Source organism: Lotus japonicus, chromosome 1 (assembly GCF_012489685.1).
Source record: "Lotus japonicus ecotype B-129 chromosome 1, LjGifu_v1.2".
NCBI lineage: Eukaryota > Viridiplantae > Streptophyta > Magnoliopsida > Fabales > Fabaceae > Lotus > Lotus japonicus.
In genome coordinates this window covers 92107053-92125150 of record NC_080041.1, presented here as the reverse complement: position 1 = coordinate 92125150, position 18098 = coordinate 92107053, and the positions used below count along the sequence as shown (strand labels likewise).

General features: G+C 34.9%; 2 protein-coding genes and 1 long non-coding RNA gene across 5 annotated transcripts; 1 reads left to right on the top strand and 2 right to left on the bottom strand.

Moving 5' to 3' along the window:
* Positions 1–313: 313 nt before the first annotated feature.
* LOC130727804 (zinc finger CCCH domain-containing protein 6) lies at positions 314–5579 on the bottom strand. The gene is made up of 4 exons (XM_057579052.1): positions 5263–5579; positions 1741–1950; positions 1457–1581; positions 314–1375 (listed from the first exon to the last, which is right to left on the bottom strand). Exons 1-4 carry the CDS (start codon positions 5314–5316, stop codon positions 508–510), a joined length of 1257 nt encoding a protein of 418 aa, XP_057435035.1. The 5' UTR covers positions 5317–5579; the 3' UTR covers positions 314–507.
* A 1399-nt stretch (positions 5580–6978) lies between these two features.
* On the bottom strand, positions 6979–10610 carry LOC130727803 (protein IQ-DOMAIN 32-like). The gene is made up of 4 exons (XM_057579051.1): positions 10240–10610; positions 9774–10046; positions 8064–9669; positions 6979–7250 (listed from the first exon to the last, which is right to left on the bottom strand). The coding sequence occupies exons 1-4, from the start codon at positions 10318–10320 to the stop codon at positions 7231–7233; spliced, it is 1980 nt and encodes a 659-aa protein (XP_057435034.1). The 5' UTR covers positions 10321–10610; the 3' UTR covers positions 6979–7230.
* A 2260-nt stretch (positions 10611–12870) lies between these two features.
* Positions 12871–15217, top strand: LOC130727802 (uncharacterized). 3 transcript variants are annotated; one of them, XR_009015442.1, is made up of 4 exons: positions 12871–13018; positions 13213–13356; positions 13718–13886; positions 14326–15217. It is a non-coding gene; the product is annotated as an uncharacterized LOC130727802 (long non-coding RNA). The 3 variants fall into 3 exon arrangements; XR_009015441.1 differs by having other exon boundaries at positions 12887–13356; positions 14326–14520; positions 14879–15217; XR_009015440.1 differs by having other exon boundaries at positions 12889–13356.
* The last annotated feature ends 2881 nt before the right edge of the window (positions 15218–18098 follow it).

Sequence of the window (18098 nt, the reverse complement as noted above, 5' to 3'; positions counted from 1 at the left end):
CAAGGTTTATGAGCTTTTTTAATTATGGATGTAGTTAGAGTGTGAGCGAGAAAGAGAAAAACCAGTAGTGCTCACATGCATAAGTTTCATGTCAACGACACAAATATTTCAGCACATACAAATGAGCAAAGCTTTTTCGTTTTCTTCTTTTACCAATATTAACTTCGAAGCATATTAAAATGCAAAAATGCCAACTATATCGTTAGATTTTTCCCCCAAAGGAAATCAATACATGATCCAGCTGGTGGTACCTGCAATCAAATGCAAGATCAAGACATCCTGAAATAAACTCATGAAGAATGACCCAGAGGAGTGATTTCGGCATATTCTCAATTAAGGGAAGAAAATCAAGAGCCTTTCATCCGAAAATGACAAAATATAAGATCGCGAAAACTTGCAGCAAATTAGGCTCCCGACAATAACTTAAAAAATAAAATGTAAACTTGACCATATCAAATGTGTATGATATGGACCCTGCATTCAGCCCTCTGCATCAAAATGAGATAATTAACTGCTAATCTCATTATCCAGTTTCATTCTCTTTGAGCTTTGTATCCCGGACACAGTACTCCCTCGTTGCTGGAATGATGCATCATGCTGGTATGAGCAGTTAGCTCCATTCCTACACCCTCTAGAACTGTTAAAGAAGATACAAGGCTTCATTATCTTTGGTCTCAACGCTTTCGCTCTAGGATTGTATGCTGTCTCATATTGGTTTACTGGCTGCTGGATCTGATTACTGCTAGAGTATGGAAATGTTTCTTGTTTGTCTCCTCCATGTTGTTGAATTAAGCTCTTATAGTAGTTTGCATCTTTTTTTGAAGGGACCTCAACAGGGGAAGCAACACTAACTGAATTCACTACAGGCCTAGGAACCCACTGGGTAGAAACGCTTGCTGCCTGGCCTCCAGTTGGGTGAATATAGGAAGAAGTAACCGATGAGAGCAAAGCATTTTCTCCTTGATTAGTAGCAATAGGAGGACGTGAAAAAGCTGCTGAAGATGGTCCCACATTATGTACATACTGTGAATTATTAGTAACTCCATAATCTCTAACCAACTTCTCAATCACTTCTGGACTCCTGAGAATATTCTTAAGTAATTCATGGTCAATCAAATTTCCACGTTCATTGCTCTTGACTATGTTGGTTAAAGCAGCAGCTGCAGCAGCTACATCAGACCCTAGACCACCAGCTAAGTGCATATTTGTAGCAGAGCTCGAAACCTTCAATATACCAGTAGGTTGTTCAAGAGACTGTGAAACATTAGATACTGTATCGGCAACCGCATCATCGTCTTCAATAGGAGTAATTGGTATCAAAGGAATTTGACCATCAATGTGATGGGAATTTTCCACATCCACTGAAACAGCAGGGCTACATGAAGGAAAAAATTGTCATGACAAAAAGCATGGAAACCAAGAAAAAACATCGTAGAAGGCAAGAGAAGACACAAACTTTGAAGGAATGGACGAAATGCGAGGATAAATAGCTTCAAGTACTCTCAGCTCCCTTTTATGTTGATCCTCCACCTCTTTGCTCTCTTCTCCAGCCACCACTTGCCATGTGAGATTTAGCACAATCTGAAAGAATAACAAGTACACAAAATTATACAATATTGAAGGCAAACTCATGCATTTCACCATTTTTCTCTTACTTTCTTCCATTTTGGAATCAAGATAATAAGAAAATTTCCAAGGAAAGTGTTCAACATAGAACTAACAACTAAGACACAAAACTACCTTTGGAGGTCTAGTCCAACTAATAACTGGTATTTGGGACAGATTAATCTCAAACTGACTTGAAGCATGAGTTCCCTCAAATCCAGGAGGCAGAGAGTCATCAGAACCAGCTCCACCTGGATGCAACAGCAATGATGTCTTTGCTTGGAGGTGATCTTGAGAATTTAACCCAACTTGTGAAGGAGATTCATCTGATAAGAATAACCTAACCTGTTTAACAAAAAAGAAATAGTATTTTGCAATGTTGTCAAGATGGAGATCATATTTAGGATTGAGAGAGGGAGGTAAAGAAATTGAAGAATCATAGATTGTATAGTAAGATCCTACTAGAAAATAGAAATGCAGAATTTTACATCTATACTTAAAACATATACATATGCATAGAAAATCAAATGCATAAGGAAAATAACCTCTAAATCACATCATTAAAGTAAACTTAAGCTGAAAATTTAAAAGATAGGATCACATTAAGTCACAATATAAGTTTTTCACACAAAAGAAAAGACAAGTGCAGAACATAAAATTAAAACAGAAACAGTCAGAGGGAAGATACAGGAGCACTGAATTGAATGAACGTCAGGGGGAAGAACACGTCAGCATCTTAAATGGGTAAAACAGTGGCAAAAGGCTGCAAAAGATCGTATTCCCACTTGCAATCCCACTGGTTCACAATCTCACATTCCATCTAGTTTGGAGACCACTGCTTGGATTGCAAGATCGTACAATCTCAAGATCAAAGCTAATCTTGACAACAATGGTATTTAGCCTTTTAGCTATCTTCTAACACTAATTCATTACCAATATCTAGGCAGCATCTTCTTAAATGACTAATTACTGATTCTATGAATACACAAATACTTGAAGATAGAAAATCATAGATAGATAGATAGACAGACATACTTCAAAGTACAAACCACAAATACATAGAGAAAAATCAAATGCCATTCATAAAATAAAATACTAATGAATCTACTACCACCATAATCACTTTCACTCCGTAATAATACATTAATTAGGCTAATACACAATCAAGCAATTCTTAATCGATTTTATCCAAGTATAATCTTTATTGATTGAATGTCAATGGTTGTCAGTAGTCACTAGAACACACATACAATGGGACAGTTAAAAAGAATTAGCACATTCTGTCAAACAAAGATGCAGAATACAGAGAGATTTCATATCATATCATATCATGAGCCCTTTCGCATTCAAATTGTGACTGCACCCTGAATAAACGACCAAAAGGTACTCAATTTGCTATCCATAAGTTTCATCTAATACGTACTTAAAAGAGCACAAATACCTTCTACTTCACGGTATTTTTTTAAAGATTTTCACAGCCTAGTGTCAGACTAAAAAAAATTGCATCCAGAATCTCCTCAACCTAGACGGGAACACTATTCAATGGGAAACTAAGATTACAATCTTGCTCAGCTACTAAACAAGATACAGTTGCTTCTCAGTAAAACTTGCATATAGTAGAAGAGTTGTCCATGAGTGAATCTGCGCTTCTCTCAATGACTGTGCATACAAACTTGGGGACGGTAACATCAAATTAAGATCCTTGAATAGAAGTTATAAAGAGATTCATAAATCCAAATAGCAAGCTGTTTCAAAATGTCTCTGACTAGATCCATCTCCACCTCTTCATCCAAGTTTCAGACAACAGAGACATCTTAAAACTTATATTCAGTCACACTCTGACAGTGTTATCTGAGTTAATAGGCTGGCCAACCAAGACTTTCTGTAACCTTTTCCTCTGATAATTCTGCATGCACCTGCAGTACATCTCCAGAAAATATCATTGAAAGTGGCTGAGGTCTTGCATTTAGTCTCCTTTCAAACAGAAAAAGAACAAATTTTTCTGTCAATACAGCTTGGATACAAGAAAACCCTAATTAATAGTAATAGCAGTGAAAAACAAAAGGTCACCTTATTTTTTAACTCTTCACTCATCGACACATTTGCAACCACACTAATATTATCAGTTATGCAGAAGTTCAAAAAAAATGGCAACAGTTAACAGCAAAATGCATAAATTTGAAACTCAAAATATTTTTCAATATAAATGATTGCAAGAAAAGTATAGCCAATTGAACAAAAATGGTTTGGATGAATCAACTAATTCATATATACAGTCATAAAGCATAAATAGAGAAGTTAGCAAATAACAACCACAAGGATACACCATGAAGAATTAGGAAATACCAGGAAGGAATCATAGGCCCATTTCTATGCTAAATTTTAATCATAGAAAGCTAACAAAAAGACTGTAACAAGTTTCAAAGTACTTTTCTTAAATGGAAACTTGAGATAAGTTTAGGATGAGCTCACATGCTTTAAAAACTAATTTCTGAAGGGTAACAAAAACCGTCTAGTCCCTACATTTCTGAAGGCCAAAAACTTCTAGGCTAAAGGCAAGACTATAAAATTTTCTGGAAATAAAATCTGCAAGTAGTAGCACATACAATGAGAACACATCTCAAACTATTTAAAATCTAATCCAACTAAAGAGAATTTTCATTTTCCAGAGCCATTTAAAGCATATGGAAAGCAAAAGGCATGATTGAATAGCAACATCTTGGAAATGTAAGGTTATCCATGACCTTCTCTTCAAGAGGCCCAGGTCAAAAGGATTTATTATCTTTTGTACAATCTACAAAAGATAGGGCAGGAAGGGGCATAAAAACAAGGCACAACAGAACAGCTAACATAAGACCCTCAATTCTGCCCTGATAGGTTCCTTTTTCACATTACAGAAGCAAGATTTCTGGTGATATAGTCTTCCATGTAACTTACTTTGAATTAAATTAAAGATTGCAAAAGCAACTAATAACCTTGTGCTAATCACATGACAACAACCATCAACTCCTGGTAAATGGTGATACTGAAAATGCCTGAGCTTCCCTAAATAAAAATGAACATTCAACCAATACTCTATCTCTATCACACACAACCATTTCATTCAAAAAGAAATACTTAAACTGTTCTCAAATTTAAATCAGGCTCCTTAAATGTGTAGTTAGTTATATGGGCTCAGAAAAAGTTCATTGTCCACATATGTAATCTTCTAAGTTCACATACTTTGCAGATTTAATTATCATCTTAGCACCTTCTTTGGGACTTGAATTAGAGTTCATCCAAAATTGATTACTTGTTTTGATTCATTTTCCCATTGATTAAGACCAATTTTATAGGCATCTTAACCTAAACTCAATCATCATCAGTTTAGTATTTTAAACTTTGATTCAAAAGTCCTCCAGAATTCGAAATTTGAAGTAGGGTTCAATTCGGGTCTTCCGTCCTTCGATAAACACCGATCAGGTTGAGATGGTACTCAAGGAAGATTCGGCACACGAGTCGGTGGAGGTTCTCAAAATCAGAGACAGAGAAGAAGATCGGCATGCAAAGAGGGCTTAATAGAAGAACAGAAAGCAAAAACAAGAAAATGAAAAATGAAAAACCAGGGTTGAGAAGAAAGAGATTTGGGATTTCTGTGCAAGAGAAGAGAATTTTTACCTGACAAAGATTAAAATCAGAAGCCCATGAAACTCGTCTATGCGATCCACGCATATTTAGAACAAACAAAGAGTTGAGAAAGAGAGAGAAAGTAAACCCTAGTCAGAGACAGAGAAGACCTATTTATAACTTTGTGAATCTTGTTTCAGAAAAACCACCGTCACTCACGCTATCTCTCTATCTATCTAATCGTCACTCGCTGTTCACATGCTTCGAATCCAACTCAACTCAAACTCTAATTCCATTTGATTTCCCAGGCTACCCTTTTCAACTTCTCATTTCTCAGCACAATTTCTCTATCGTCACTTATACGGAAATATTTTGCAAACATGACATAATCACAAATTCGAATATCCAGAGCTATATTATCCAGATATGATATGTTCACACATTATTTTATCTCCTATCTAATTTTTACTTATTTTCTTTTTTTATCTTTCTTTTACTTTTGCAATCACATCACTTGTGGTAAAAGTTAGAGAACATAAAAGGGTTGAGTGGGATTGGGATGAAGATGAATGATCTAAGGTTCGAACCCTTGAGAGAAACTAATTTACTAATATTACTAACAACTAAAATTGTCCGAAAATAATCACTTTTCATATCTTCCGATTCTCAGTCTTCTCTCCTTTCACTCTCCTCTGGGTGGAGGGTGGAGAGGTGTCAAAGTCACTTTATTTCTAAACTATCATCACACCATTTTTTACCAATTTATATTTATCGTCAATAGATCTTATTTATCGTCCTTGAAGGATAACTCGAGTGGTAAGAGTTAGAGGACATATAACTTAGGTTGGGGAGGAGAAGGTCCATAAACCAATCCTTAAATGATGTAATTTATCTTTATGATATTATTAAAAATTGTCAAAAGCAAAACATTGAAGAAAAATATATTTAAAAATAAAACTTAGAAATTGTGAATATGAAAACATTCAAATGAATAAGATTAGAAAATAAATTGGTGAGATTAATTTATTTTTAATTTGCTAATATATGTATCAAAGATACTTAATTTACACCAACAACGTGTTAATAGTGGTAAGCAAGCTCTAAGGGCAAAAACAAAAGTTTTAACCCTATAAGAGTCATGCATACGAAAAGGCGATTACAGTTTCTTAGGAGACACATTGTAGTTTTTTTTATAAGCAAATGTTAGTTGTTAGAAATGTTAGTAAATCAGACCTCCTCGAGGCCTTGGACCCTTCACCCATTTCCCCCCAAACGCTTATGTCTCTAGCTCTTACCACTTGAGCTAGCATTCGAAGACAGGAGACACATCTTAGTAATTACACACCCAAAAAGCAATTTTAACAATTGTTTTTCTTGTAAATGCACTCAAATAAAAAATTAACAATAATTAATAGTAGTTGGTAATGATTATTTCTCAATATTATTGTAGAGGTTGGTAATGATTTCACTACTTATTTCAATCAAGCACCGTGAGTAGTGGTTGGTTATGTCAAAAAAAAAAACATTTGATTTTTAATCACTTTTACCATATTCAATTTTGATCTGACTATAACCCAAACACGCACAAAATATTATAAAATGGCCATGGGCACTTGTAGTCGGCACCCTGAAACTTACAGATCGTGTGCGGCTCACAGTAACAATATTAAGTGAGCAACAAGAATGTACATATATAAAGCCTCTCTCGCTTTTACTAGCATGTTTGGACCAACTTCATTTTTCAGAATCAATTATAAAACTCAAAAGTTTCTCCTCATCAATAATTCTAGCTTTGAAATCAATTGCAAAAGAATATCCAAACATGCACTGCATACGTACAACGGGTCACGACCAAACTATGCACCTTCAGATTTGAGGTACAAGGAATCAAGGATCAAGAAATCCAAAAAGGAATATAAAACAGAGCAGCTATCCTTCAAAGAAAGAATTAAAAAAAATATAAACTTCCAAATTGCCACCTCTATTGTTGAAGCATGTCAGCACACTTCAGCTGTCAATTCACCTCAGCCATTTCCTCTCTGGAAGAAGCACAAGTAAAGTGGTAAGTAGCAATTCACAAAGCAGAACACTAATATTTTATTTTCTTCATTACTAGGTTTCCCTCTAGAAAGTGGGGACAAGCATGTATATGTAATGCACCAGTGTGTTGAGTTAATAACCATTACACCCCTTCTGATTTTATAAAACAAAGAGAAGAGAAGGGTAACAAAGGCAACAAGAATTACAAATATCTTTCTAGTAGAGCAGCATTGATATATTGACAAGGATGTTGGCCTAAGAAAGATAGGCAGCAAGATGTAAAATATTAAAGCTCAAAAGACTCAACTTAAGCATAAAATATCACTCCAGATTTTTCATGAACAAGTAAACTATGGTTAAGATCTCCCCCAAACCCATGCCTCCCTCAGACCCTCCCCTGCCTGCCACCCACTTCAGCCTTGACTAAGTGGCATTTCAATATTATTTTACACCTTGTATGATGATCATAAAGTGACATTTTTAGGCATAAAAAAGCGTCATTCCATTTACTTTTTCCCTAAACAGCCATAATGGTCAGAAAATCAAATCTGATAATATAGTATCAGCAAACTAAATTCCAGACACAGTAAGCATATTGTCAGGATTCATGTTTAGCACATAGCCTTCATCCATAGTTGCTCTCCCTAAATAATTAGCGATTTCCATTTCTAGTTGAACAGTCATTTCTTGACAACTAAGACAATGATTTATAAGTTAACCATAATGTTAAAAAGGACCCCAAGTTCTATTGTACATATTACTTCCAAATCATAGTAAAGAAGATTCCTCATATGTTAGAATTTAGAAATTACCTTGAGGAGACTGTTCACTGTTTGCCTTTGTGCTCTGCTGTGCTTGAGACATTGATCGTTGAATTCGTGGAGAAACCTGCCTGCCTGTGGAACCAGGTAAGGAATGTCTCTTTATAACTTGGACATCTCCTTCATGCACATCTGGACTTGATCTTGGAGAGTTATTTGCATTGAGTTTGGCCCTAGCAGACTGTGTAGCTTGCATGAAACGAGGAAGAGAATTATTGCTACTAGTATTATCTTTAGGTTCTTGATCAATGTGATCAGGTTTTACTGAGCCAAAGGAATTCCGTCTCTTCCCATCATTGCGCTGATCTTTAGGCAGTTGCTCCCCACTGCCTCTTGAGCCTGAATCATGATTTGCATTGGCAGGTGAGTTGTTACCCATTGATAGGGAACTGCGTTTATTGCTGGATCTACTCTTGGTTTTGCCCGTTTTAGGTTTCACAGATACCTGACTTGAAGGTGTTCCTTGTGATTCAGGGACAGTTACATGGCTTCTAGGTGAAGCATCGGGAGATGATTTTAAATCATGCAGAACAGCCTCTGCCTGTTCTTTCTGGAAGTCAGATGCATTTGTCTCAGTTTCTATAGTAGGCTTTCCAGAGTCCACAGCTGCCACTGAGGGAACCATATTGACACTGATGTCATCCACAATCTCTGACTGATTCGAAACAGAGGTAGCTAAGTCAGACGCGGGAAGGGTACATGGTACATTGCCCTCATTATCATGCTTTATCGTGTTTTCAAGATTACCCGTCCCTTCTACTAAATCTTTGGCACCTCGCTCATTTTCCATAGCGCCAACCTCTGATACACCAGGTGAATCAAGAGTGGAAGTTATAGAGAGTTCAGTACCACATTCAGAGCCACTAACCCTTGAAAGATGGGGACCCGGATTTTCAGATGTTAACTCTTTTGATCTATGTACAGTATCCGTGACGACAAAAGAGGTGTCTCCTTGTGATTCAAATTCACTCGCAGCATCTTGATAGGGCAAACTGCTTGTCCTACCTAAATTTGACATTGAACTCAGCTCTTCAAATTTCGACTGTGCAGCAAAAAATACAGGATTACTGGCCTTACTTGATCCATTTATAGGTTTCTTTCCTTCAGCATCTAGTTGGTCCGAGACAAATCCTTTAATAGATCTTTTTTGCTTGTCACCGGGGATTTCAGGCTTCTGATCAAGATAATTCACATTAAGCTCCGGTGGGGCACTTGCTTCTGATACTGATTTTTCATTTTGGAAGGACTCAGTTTCCGCCGAGGCTACCTTAGCATCATCATAAGCAACTGCCTCTTCAGCAGGAGCCCGTTCCAAGTCATCTTTTACAATAGATAATGTGGGCCTGCTTGCTTGAAACTTGAAGTTAGTATCCTCATAAGTAATCCCCTTCCCTTCATCCTCAGTAAGCAAAACTGAATCCCCAACAGTGGGCTTTGAGTCAATGTCAGAAGTACAATCTTTGGTTTTCTCATCCACATCTTTTGTGACTGCTTGAACACAATGTAGGGTTCCCACAGAATTCTTCCGAACCAAGTACCCGCGAACAGCACCTTGCAACTTCACTATACTCTCAACCTGCAGCAGTTCTCTCTGAGCCTGAAATTAACAAGACAAAAGAGATATATACATTACAAGAAGGTTACAGTTGTTCTTTCTATATCAAGATTCTTGATTAGCAAAACCTCAAAAGAGAAACATACAGTGGCAGCAGAAGACTCTGGTGGATTCTTCACATCCACCTTATTACTCTCAGCATCATCAATGACATTAGTTTCTGACACTTGGGGTTTCTGATTTGGTGTGGAAATCTTGTTGACAAGATTAGGTTCAGGAAGTGGTTGAAAATTGAAATTACTAGATTGTGAACTCTCCTTATTAGCAGTAGAAGATGGAGTCGCGGTATTGCTAAGCACACGATGCGTTGAAGATTTCTTGCGGAAACTCCAACCACGCTTATCAGTAGAATCCTGGAACTGGAATATGAAATTGAAGAGATTCAGAATGATAGTTCATACATACCTAGCTTCATCATGCACAAATGATAATCAAAGAGATTAAGAATGACGATCTAGAAGATGCGAATCTGGAAAACAAGAATCACAATCGAACTAATTGAAGAATGCAAGAAGAAGAAGCAGAGAGCGCTAGTTTGTTGAAGTCACTGACCTGAGATGCGTGGTTCTCCACCGCATCGCCGCCGCCGCCGCATGTAATGAGTTTGAAGCAGGAGGAGGTAGATTTCCCCATGCCTCTTTCTCTCTCACACTCAGTGTGTCAACTGTCAACTCACACAAACAGACGCTTTCTTTGCAGAGCTACGGACTTGAAGAGAGTAATTAAATCTGCATTATTGATTTTGCCTTGGAGTCCGCGTTCCGTTCGTTCGTATCAGCTCAACTCCGTTCCGTTGTGTTGCAGCATGTGTATGGACTGATATCATCTGATTAAAAAAGTTATGGAACTGACATGAATCACATGCTACCTTCATGATACACAGCTAATCATCAATATTTCTTCGGCAAAATATACTATAACTATAATACTAGTTGGTTAATTGCCCTCAGTCACGCATCTAGGAGTTTTAAGTTGTGGGGCAATATATACGCGCGCGCACACACACATATATATAACATATTTGTAACTTGTTCAATTTTTAATTGTTTTCTATGTTTCGTTTTGATTTATTCACAAATAACTTTCAATTCCATTTCATTTCTACTCAATTTTTTTCCTACCTCTCTTCTTTTCTTATCACATTATTTATCATATCTTACATTTCTTTTTTTTTATAAGCCAAAAGAATATATTGAAAAGAAGTACAAGAGATACTTCAACCCAATACAAGTAGGGGGAGAGGAAAAAAAAGGAAAAATCACAGTAGTATATAAGAAAACATCACTTGGTCTGAATGAATGTTTATCTCCTTTTTAACTTAATTTAACTGTGCCAAAAAAAAGCAAGAATTAGGAATTGAAAAGTACAATAAAACATTTGATCAGGACATGTAATTCGAGGGAAAATGCCTAACCAATTAATTGGTATTATCAAATATTTGGTATGCATGCATTTAGAAACTGAGACAAATTTTAGAAGGAATAAGAAGGGGTTAATACTGGATGAGAAAAAGGGAAGAGGGCTGAAGTGATGGACATGGTGTTGTATTGTTAGAGAAGAATACTATCAAATGGAAATAAGAATGAGTGATACAATGGATCGGATATACTATCAAATAGAAATTAAAGAAAACAAAAGAGTGTATTACCTAGTGGAAATGATAGTGGGGGCATTTTATGTAGTCTGGGGGCAATATTACACTAGTATCCTAATATTCTATCAGACTATAGCCTATTTTTTGGAATTCAGGTGGGGTCATTTGCCCCCATCAGGCCATCACCCTTAACTTGCATCCGTCCCTGATTGCCCTCACACATATTTAACTAGGATAGAGCCCGTTTGCCCGTGCGATGCACGGGTAATTTTTTACCAAATCAATTGTTAATTATAATTTTTGAGTATTTTTTTTAAGGTAATTATTGAGTATTTGATATATATGAAATAATACAATGATATATTTACTAAAACATACAATTTTAATTAGTGGAACACTTATATGTTCTTATTATCTTCCTTTTATGTATCAATGTTTCATTTACTTATAGACATTAATTGGCTAACACTGCAATATTAAGTTTGGTTCACTCTTTACAGTTATTATGGAGCTTGTGGGTGTGATTTCCAGCTCAATCTTGTATGTAAAAGATAAACAAATAATTCATACAAAGAGGTACAAATAAGGTATATAATATATGTTGCTCAAATGTTGGTTAATTGAATTAGTACCCAACCTTAGAGCAAAAAAATTAGGTCAGATGGCGCAACGTAATTGGTGGTTTCTTAGGAATAGTGAAATTCAAACTCACAAATAAGAAGTACTAAATACTTGTGCCATGTAATATTTATTTATATTTTATAATTTATATATTTATAAAATTTCAATTATATATTCAACTTAAATTCAAGATAATGGTAAAATATATAATTTTATTAGTAGAATAAAACACAATTGGTAAAAAATATTATTAGACCATCCATTGGACGTATTCATTTTTTTGTTGCATCGGAAAATTCGGACTCATTCATTGAAAACGTGAATATTTTTATATTTTTATTTAATCGAAAGATTCAAAAGTAGAATGGTAAAATTAATCTTTCATCACCAATAAAAAGAAATTCAAGAAATGGAAAATTAAATAAAAACAGTTAGCAAGCAAACATATTAATTTGAAAAGAGTTAGTAGCAACTTGATAAACTGAGCAAAGGAAAACACTTATCCGGAAACTTTTCTTTTACAAATTAAAAACTCCCTTATGTGATTTTCAATTGAACTCATAATAAGAACCACAGTGATCTCAATGGGAACAAAATTACGTTAAAGATAATTAGTAACAAATGGATCGAGTGATCCATATAACCGACCTTAGTTGGATAAAGCTTTCATTGTTGTTGTCGTACAATTAAATTGAAGTTTTTTTTTAACAATAACTTTAAGTGAGAGCCAAGCTTCAAGGAAAGTAGAGAGGATATGTATTTTAAAGAGATAAGTTACATACATAAATGAGAATCTATACTATATATAAAGAAGAAGTTTTGGCAATTTGAAGGTTAAATCAGTAATTCAATAACTTATTGCACTACAATCTAATTTTCTATATGGATATTTTAGTAAGAGATCACATTATTTTGCAAAGATTCCATCTTGGCCGTTCATTGCAATGCTTCATATTTACTGCTCTTCTTTGATCCAGCGGTTTGGTTTTTCCTTGACTTCTCATTTGCTTAGTAGTTTCAACCGCATTCCAAGCGACGAAACGCCTCTTAGAAGATAAGTGAATGCCAAAGCGAAACAGTCTCTCTGAAGCAATCGTTTCGAAAGCGTTACAAAAAGTAAGTAGTCCTTCTCCAATCTTCTTAATTTATGCATACCCCTTTTTCTCTCTATACCTCTCTCTTTCTCTCTCTCTGCCATCAGTGTTTGCCAAATTGAAACGCTCATGGATTTTCATGTGGTCAGAGAGTAATGTCTTAAAAGTAACGTACAACCTTCTCTATTTATTTTCTTTGGTTTTGATCTTATAAAGCTGAATGATGAAAGTGAGATAGATCATCAATTGATCGAAGGAAGCCTGAGTTTAAGCGAAAAGTGACACCAAATGGTGCTTACGGTGGTGTTGGGTATGACTCTACAGTTGCAGTGTTGTCGTCGAGCTTCCAGGAAGAAACAGGTTTTTCAGATGCACTTTAAGTTTCCTTGCTCTGCCTTTTCGCCAGCTTATTTCATTGACAGGGATTTTTTATTTCTAAATTTCAGTTTTCTATCATTTTCGTTTTATTCTAATTTATAGAATTGCTTATGGTTTCATGATTTGGTGAAGTGATGTGTGTTTAGGTAGTGTATGATGTAAATTGGACTTTTTCCCTTTTTGACCATTTCCCACCAGGAAAGACCTCTTTTCCATTTTTTGAATTCATAATTTAGATTTAATGGAAAACGAGGCCTTTATTTTTATTTTTATGATTATCGTTCTTATGTTACTGCTGTTTGGTACTCATAAATCATTATGTTCTTTTTCCTTTTCAATTCAGTGGCGGTGATGATCAGCTTAGTTGTCCACCGAAATCTTTTGTGCCTGTGTGGAACTAATATGGGGTTGAATACTTTGTGGATTTCTTTTAATGGTGGTCTGTCTTTTGGGTCATGCATATCTCAAAGAAAAATGAGAACCATTCTACAGCTGCCGCACCTTACATTGAGGTGATCTTATTGTGAAACACCTGTGCCTTTTTTCTTCATTATTTCCTTAAAATATTGGCAGAGCCAGGATGGAAAAATAGACATTGATTATGAAATTTCATCACTGTTAAAAAAATATGATCCTTCCCTACTTTAGGGGTGTGTAGAAATATTTTTATGGTAAATATGAATCTTATTTCCACTGCAAAAGGAATCATGGCAGTGTAAATACTTATACATTTATAGGTAATTTGTTATTAATTATCCCCGTGGGTGATCGTATTTTTTAGTGTTGATATCAGAATATGAACTTCCAAGTTATTTTTCTATGAAATGTATGACATCTTCTTGCAGATGAAGGTTGTTGGAACTAATTGTAGCATTAGCAGTTTGAACATTGTGTAGTCGACATTGTACAAACCATGATGCATTGTGACATTACTGGTGTGCACTGTTGCAGATACATGGTCAGAGCCAGTCCTTAACCAGCATGGTTATTTGCAGCAAGTCTCAGTCTGAAACTGAAAGCTAACCTCCTCCAAGCTCTTACAAGTGCAGTACATATTTGAAACCGGGTTAATTTGACACCTACAGCAGTATGCTTTTTCCCAGTTAGTGAGAAACATTCTTTCTTACATTTTTAATCCTTTGATGGGTAAGAAGTAACACATAGCATTATACATATCATATTGTCATTAATCATGATTACAAGTTAAGAGCTGGAATCTTAACATTTATAATCTTAACATGTACAGTTTGACACAGACAAAAGCATACACATCAATTGTTAGCATATACATGTTTCCTTGATGGACTAGAAACACATCTTTAATTAAGAAGAAGAAATATTTTGTTGGTCATGTTGAAGTTCTTTGCGTTCTTTGCTTTAAAGAATTGTTAGTTATATCAGTATTGATAGAAGTCCTTCCTGGTGTGGATTCTGAGTAGAGATGACTTCCCTTCTCACCAAAATGATTTATTTTATTCATTTGAAAAAGTGCAATTACACGCAGGTAGAGAAGATGTTAAATGTGGTGTTACAATTATTTTTCCTCAAGGCAGTTAAACATTGATGTCAAAGATTACGCGAAGAGCACCTTTTACCTTGCAGGCTAGATCCAACTCGGGACCTATTGGGCAGCAACACGTTGTAAGGCTACCAACTATTAATTCAGGTGCATCACAATTTAGTGATCACCATGCATGTATTAGCTCTCAACAAAATCAGATTAGTATGATAGTTGCTGAACACCAGCCTCATAATAATTTATCTTTCCGATTGAGGCCCATCATGGTTTTAATTATAAGTTTCCAGACCTTTTTTTTGCCCAATAGAATCATAGTTTTCACTTTTCAAGGTTTGATTACGATTTTTCATTGGTTGTTTATGCATTGTTGGTTGGGTTGTGGTTGGAAAGTGTGGGGAAAATGGAGCACAAATTTTCCTAATGAAAGACTGGATGAAATAGTCTTTGGAATTAGAAGGACTAAGAAAATAAGGCTTAATACATCAGAAGGCCCCTGTAATTGTAAAGGGAATCAAATCCAGGGTCTGAAAATTTTTTGCATCAAATTGGGTCCCTAGAATTTTTTTTTTTAATTCAATTAAGGCCAAAGTGTGTCAGCCTTCAATTTTATCCCAGTCATCAATTCCACGTGGCTTTTATAATTTTTTTTAATTAAAAAATTAAAAAAAAATTATTTTTAATTCCAACTCATTATTTTTTTTTATTAAATAAATTTTAATTGAATTAAAAGCCAAATTTTTAATTTTCTTAAGGGCAAATATTTTTAATTTTTTTTAAGGCAAAATTTAATTTTCTAAAAAAATAATTTTTAAATTTTTTTAATTTATAAAAGCCACGTGTAATTGATGACTAGGTTAAAATTGAGATTTGACCTTAATTGAATAAAAAAAAAATTCTTAGGGACCCAATTTAATGTGAAATTTTTTCAGACCCTGGAACTGATTCCCTTTACAATTTTAGGGGTCTTCTGATGTATTAAACCAAGAAAATAATGATTGGTAGGTGAGTCTAACATATATTGTAACTATAGGTGATGAAGAGACATTAAAAGTGACTAGCTAATTTGTAACGGGTAACAGATGAGAGACATTAAAAATGATTACATTGTACGAAAGATATTTATTAAAGGTGATTAATTTTTAATGTGTGAAGAAAATTTCAAAGCGATTAATTTGTAATAGATGAGAGACTTAAAAATGATTAATTTTTAACTGGTGAGAGGTAAAAAGAAATAGCTACAAATGAGTCTCATAGAATAATATGTTGATAGTAAATAGAAGGAAAATTGTAAATAACAATGAAAGCCCGGTTTAAAAAGTTGTGAAAACAACAAATTTCAATTGTAACTTAAGTGAAAGCACCAAGCATGATGGCAATTTTGCCCAAACCCATGGGTACCTGCCCGAACCCGATCCGATTTGACGGGCAAAATCCGAGTTGAATGGATTTGGGTTTGAGTTTTGCCCGTTACTGTAGCCATTTATGGGTTTGAGTTTGGTATTAGTTAAATCTGTGCCCATACCCGTCCAAACCCGAACCCAAAGATACCCGAAACATAAAATTACAAAAAAACCCTCATACACACATATATAGTATTTGATGAGGATGATGAATAGTATTTGTTTTTTTTTTCTTTATATAAATTTCACTTTTTTTTTATATGAAAGTAAGTTCTGAATTGAGTTGCTACGTAACTAATGAGTTTGGGTTTCAGGTAAATCCGAAACCCAATGGATTTGGGCATGGATTTCATTTTATCGCCCATAAGATTTGTGTTTGGGTTTGGGTTTGGGTTCTGGGATTTGGGTTTGGGTTTGGGTTTGGTAATTGTAAAACTCGTGCCCGATCCTATCCGTTGCCATCCGTATGACCACCTCTATAGTTAAGTACTCATGATTCATGGCAAAGGTTTAAGACTTTCAAGGTCAATTGTTGAAAATTTTAAACTTAACCCAAATTGAGATTTTTACTTTTGAGACTCTTATCGAATTTTTTCACGGTACTAAGGTTTTGTAGTACTGGAGTATTATATTTGAGCATTACACACAGTTTTTACTAATAAGTATTAATTCATGTTTTCATTTTCAAGAGCTGTGTTATGCAATAACAATCGTAAGTTTTGTCCTCCACGCGTAGTTGTTGTTTTAAAATTTAGCCATTTGAGCTGATTAAAAATAAAATAAAATAAAATAATTTTGCTTATGCAAATTAAAAACAAATACATTATCGCTCAAAAAAATACAAATTTATGTTTGCTTATATCTAAAATTAATTTTTTTTCTTTTAATTTATAATAAATTTTCTTCAAATAAACATAAAAAAACACAAATTTATAAAGAAAAATATACACGATAAACAAAAATGAATTACCCCCGTGCATCGCACGGGTAAAAGTACTAGTGAGGGTATATAAATATAGTTTCATTGTCCGAAGTGAAGACTCAAATTTAAAACATATAGAGATGTGTGTTACAGTCGACTAAGAAAGAACTACAACAATCATCAGGATATGTTACTTTCGACACAAAAAATATAAGCATAGCAAGAGATTGCAATAAGAAGCAACACCAAACAATGAATGTCATCAATATTATTGAAGAGAATGTCCAAAGGTCTGTTTTTTTTTTTAATAAGCCAATGATGTATTAAAAGGAAGTACAAGAGGTACTCCAACCCATAATACAAAACAAAAAGGAAGCAAAGAAAATGTAGCCTATACTAAATTACAAAATTTTAAATTAAAATGCCCACACCCACAGCCATGAATAGCATCACGGTACCACTATTTTACTAATCCCAAACTTGGTTAAATTACCCACTTCAATCCCACCTTCTAAGATGTCTACAACAGCAAGATACAAGTTGAAGGATTGTTTTTCCATTCATACCAGGTATAAGTGAAGCCCTTTACTCTTGCCCGAATCCACTGCCATGCCTTTAGTTGGACCAAATCAAATGTGTGTGTGTCCAAAGGTCTGTAACTTCAGCTCATTCAAGTGAAGCCATATTATGTGAAACTCTGCCATTTGTATGCTTAAACGGAGAAATTCATTAAGATAATTATCTGTAGTCATTCAACCAAAATTAATCACAAGAATCATCAGTCACACTTATCATGCACAACCTGAAAGGCTCAGGATGAGAATAAAATGTGGGAACACAAAAGCTGCTGCTTAACTTCATCCACATCATAAACTTAGTCCTA

Coding starts and splice junctions, on each gene's coding strand:
- LOC130727803 (XM_057579051.1), bottom strand. CDS start 10,320: ATGGGGAAATCTACCTCCTCCTGCTTCAAACTCATTACATGCGGCGGC. Junction 10,047..10,239: donor TGGAGAACCACGCATCTCAG/GTCAGTGACTTC, acceptor TTCATATTCCAG/TTCCAGGATTCTACTGATAA. Junction 9,670..9,773: donor CAGAGTCTTCTGCTGCCACT/GTATGTTTCTCT, acceptor TGTTAATTTCAG/GCTCAGAGAGAACTGCTGCA.
- LOC130727804 (XM_057579052.1), bottom strand. CDS start 5,316: ATGCGTGGATCGCATAGACGAGTTTCATGGGCTTCTGATTTTAATCTT. Junction 1,582..1,740: donor GTTGGACTAGACCTCCAAAG/GTAGTTTTGTGT, acceptor TTATTCTTTCAG/ATTGTGCTAAATCTCACATG. Junction 1,376..1,456: donor ATTTCGTCCATTCCTTCAAA/GTTTGTGTCTTC, acceptor TCCTTCATGTAG/CCCTGCTGTTTCAGTGGATG.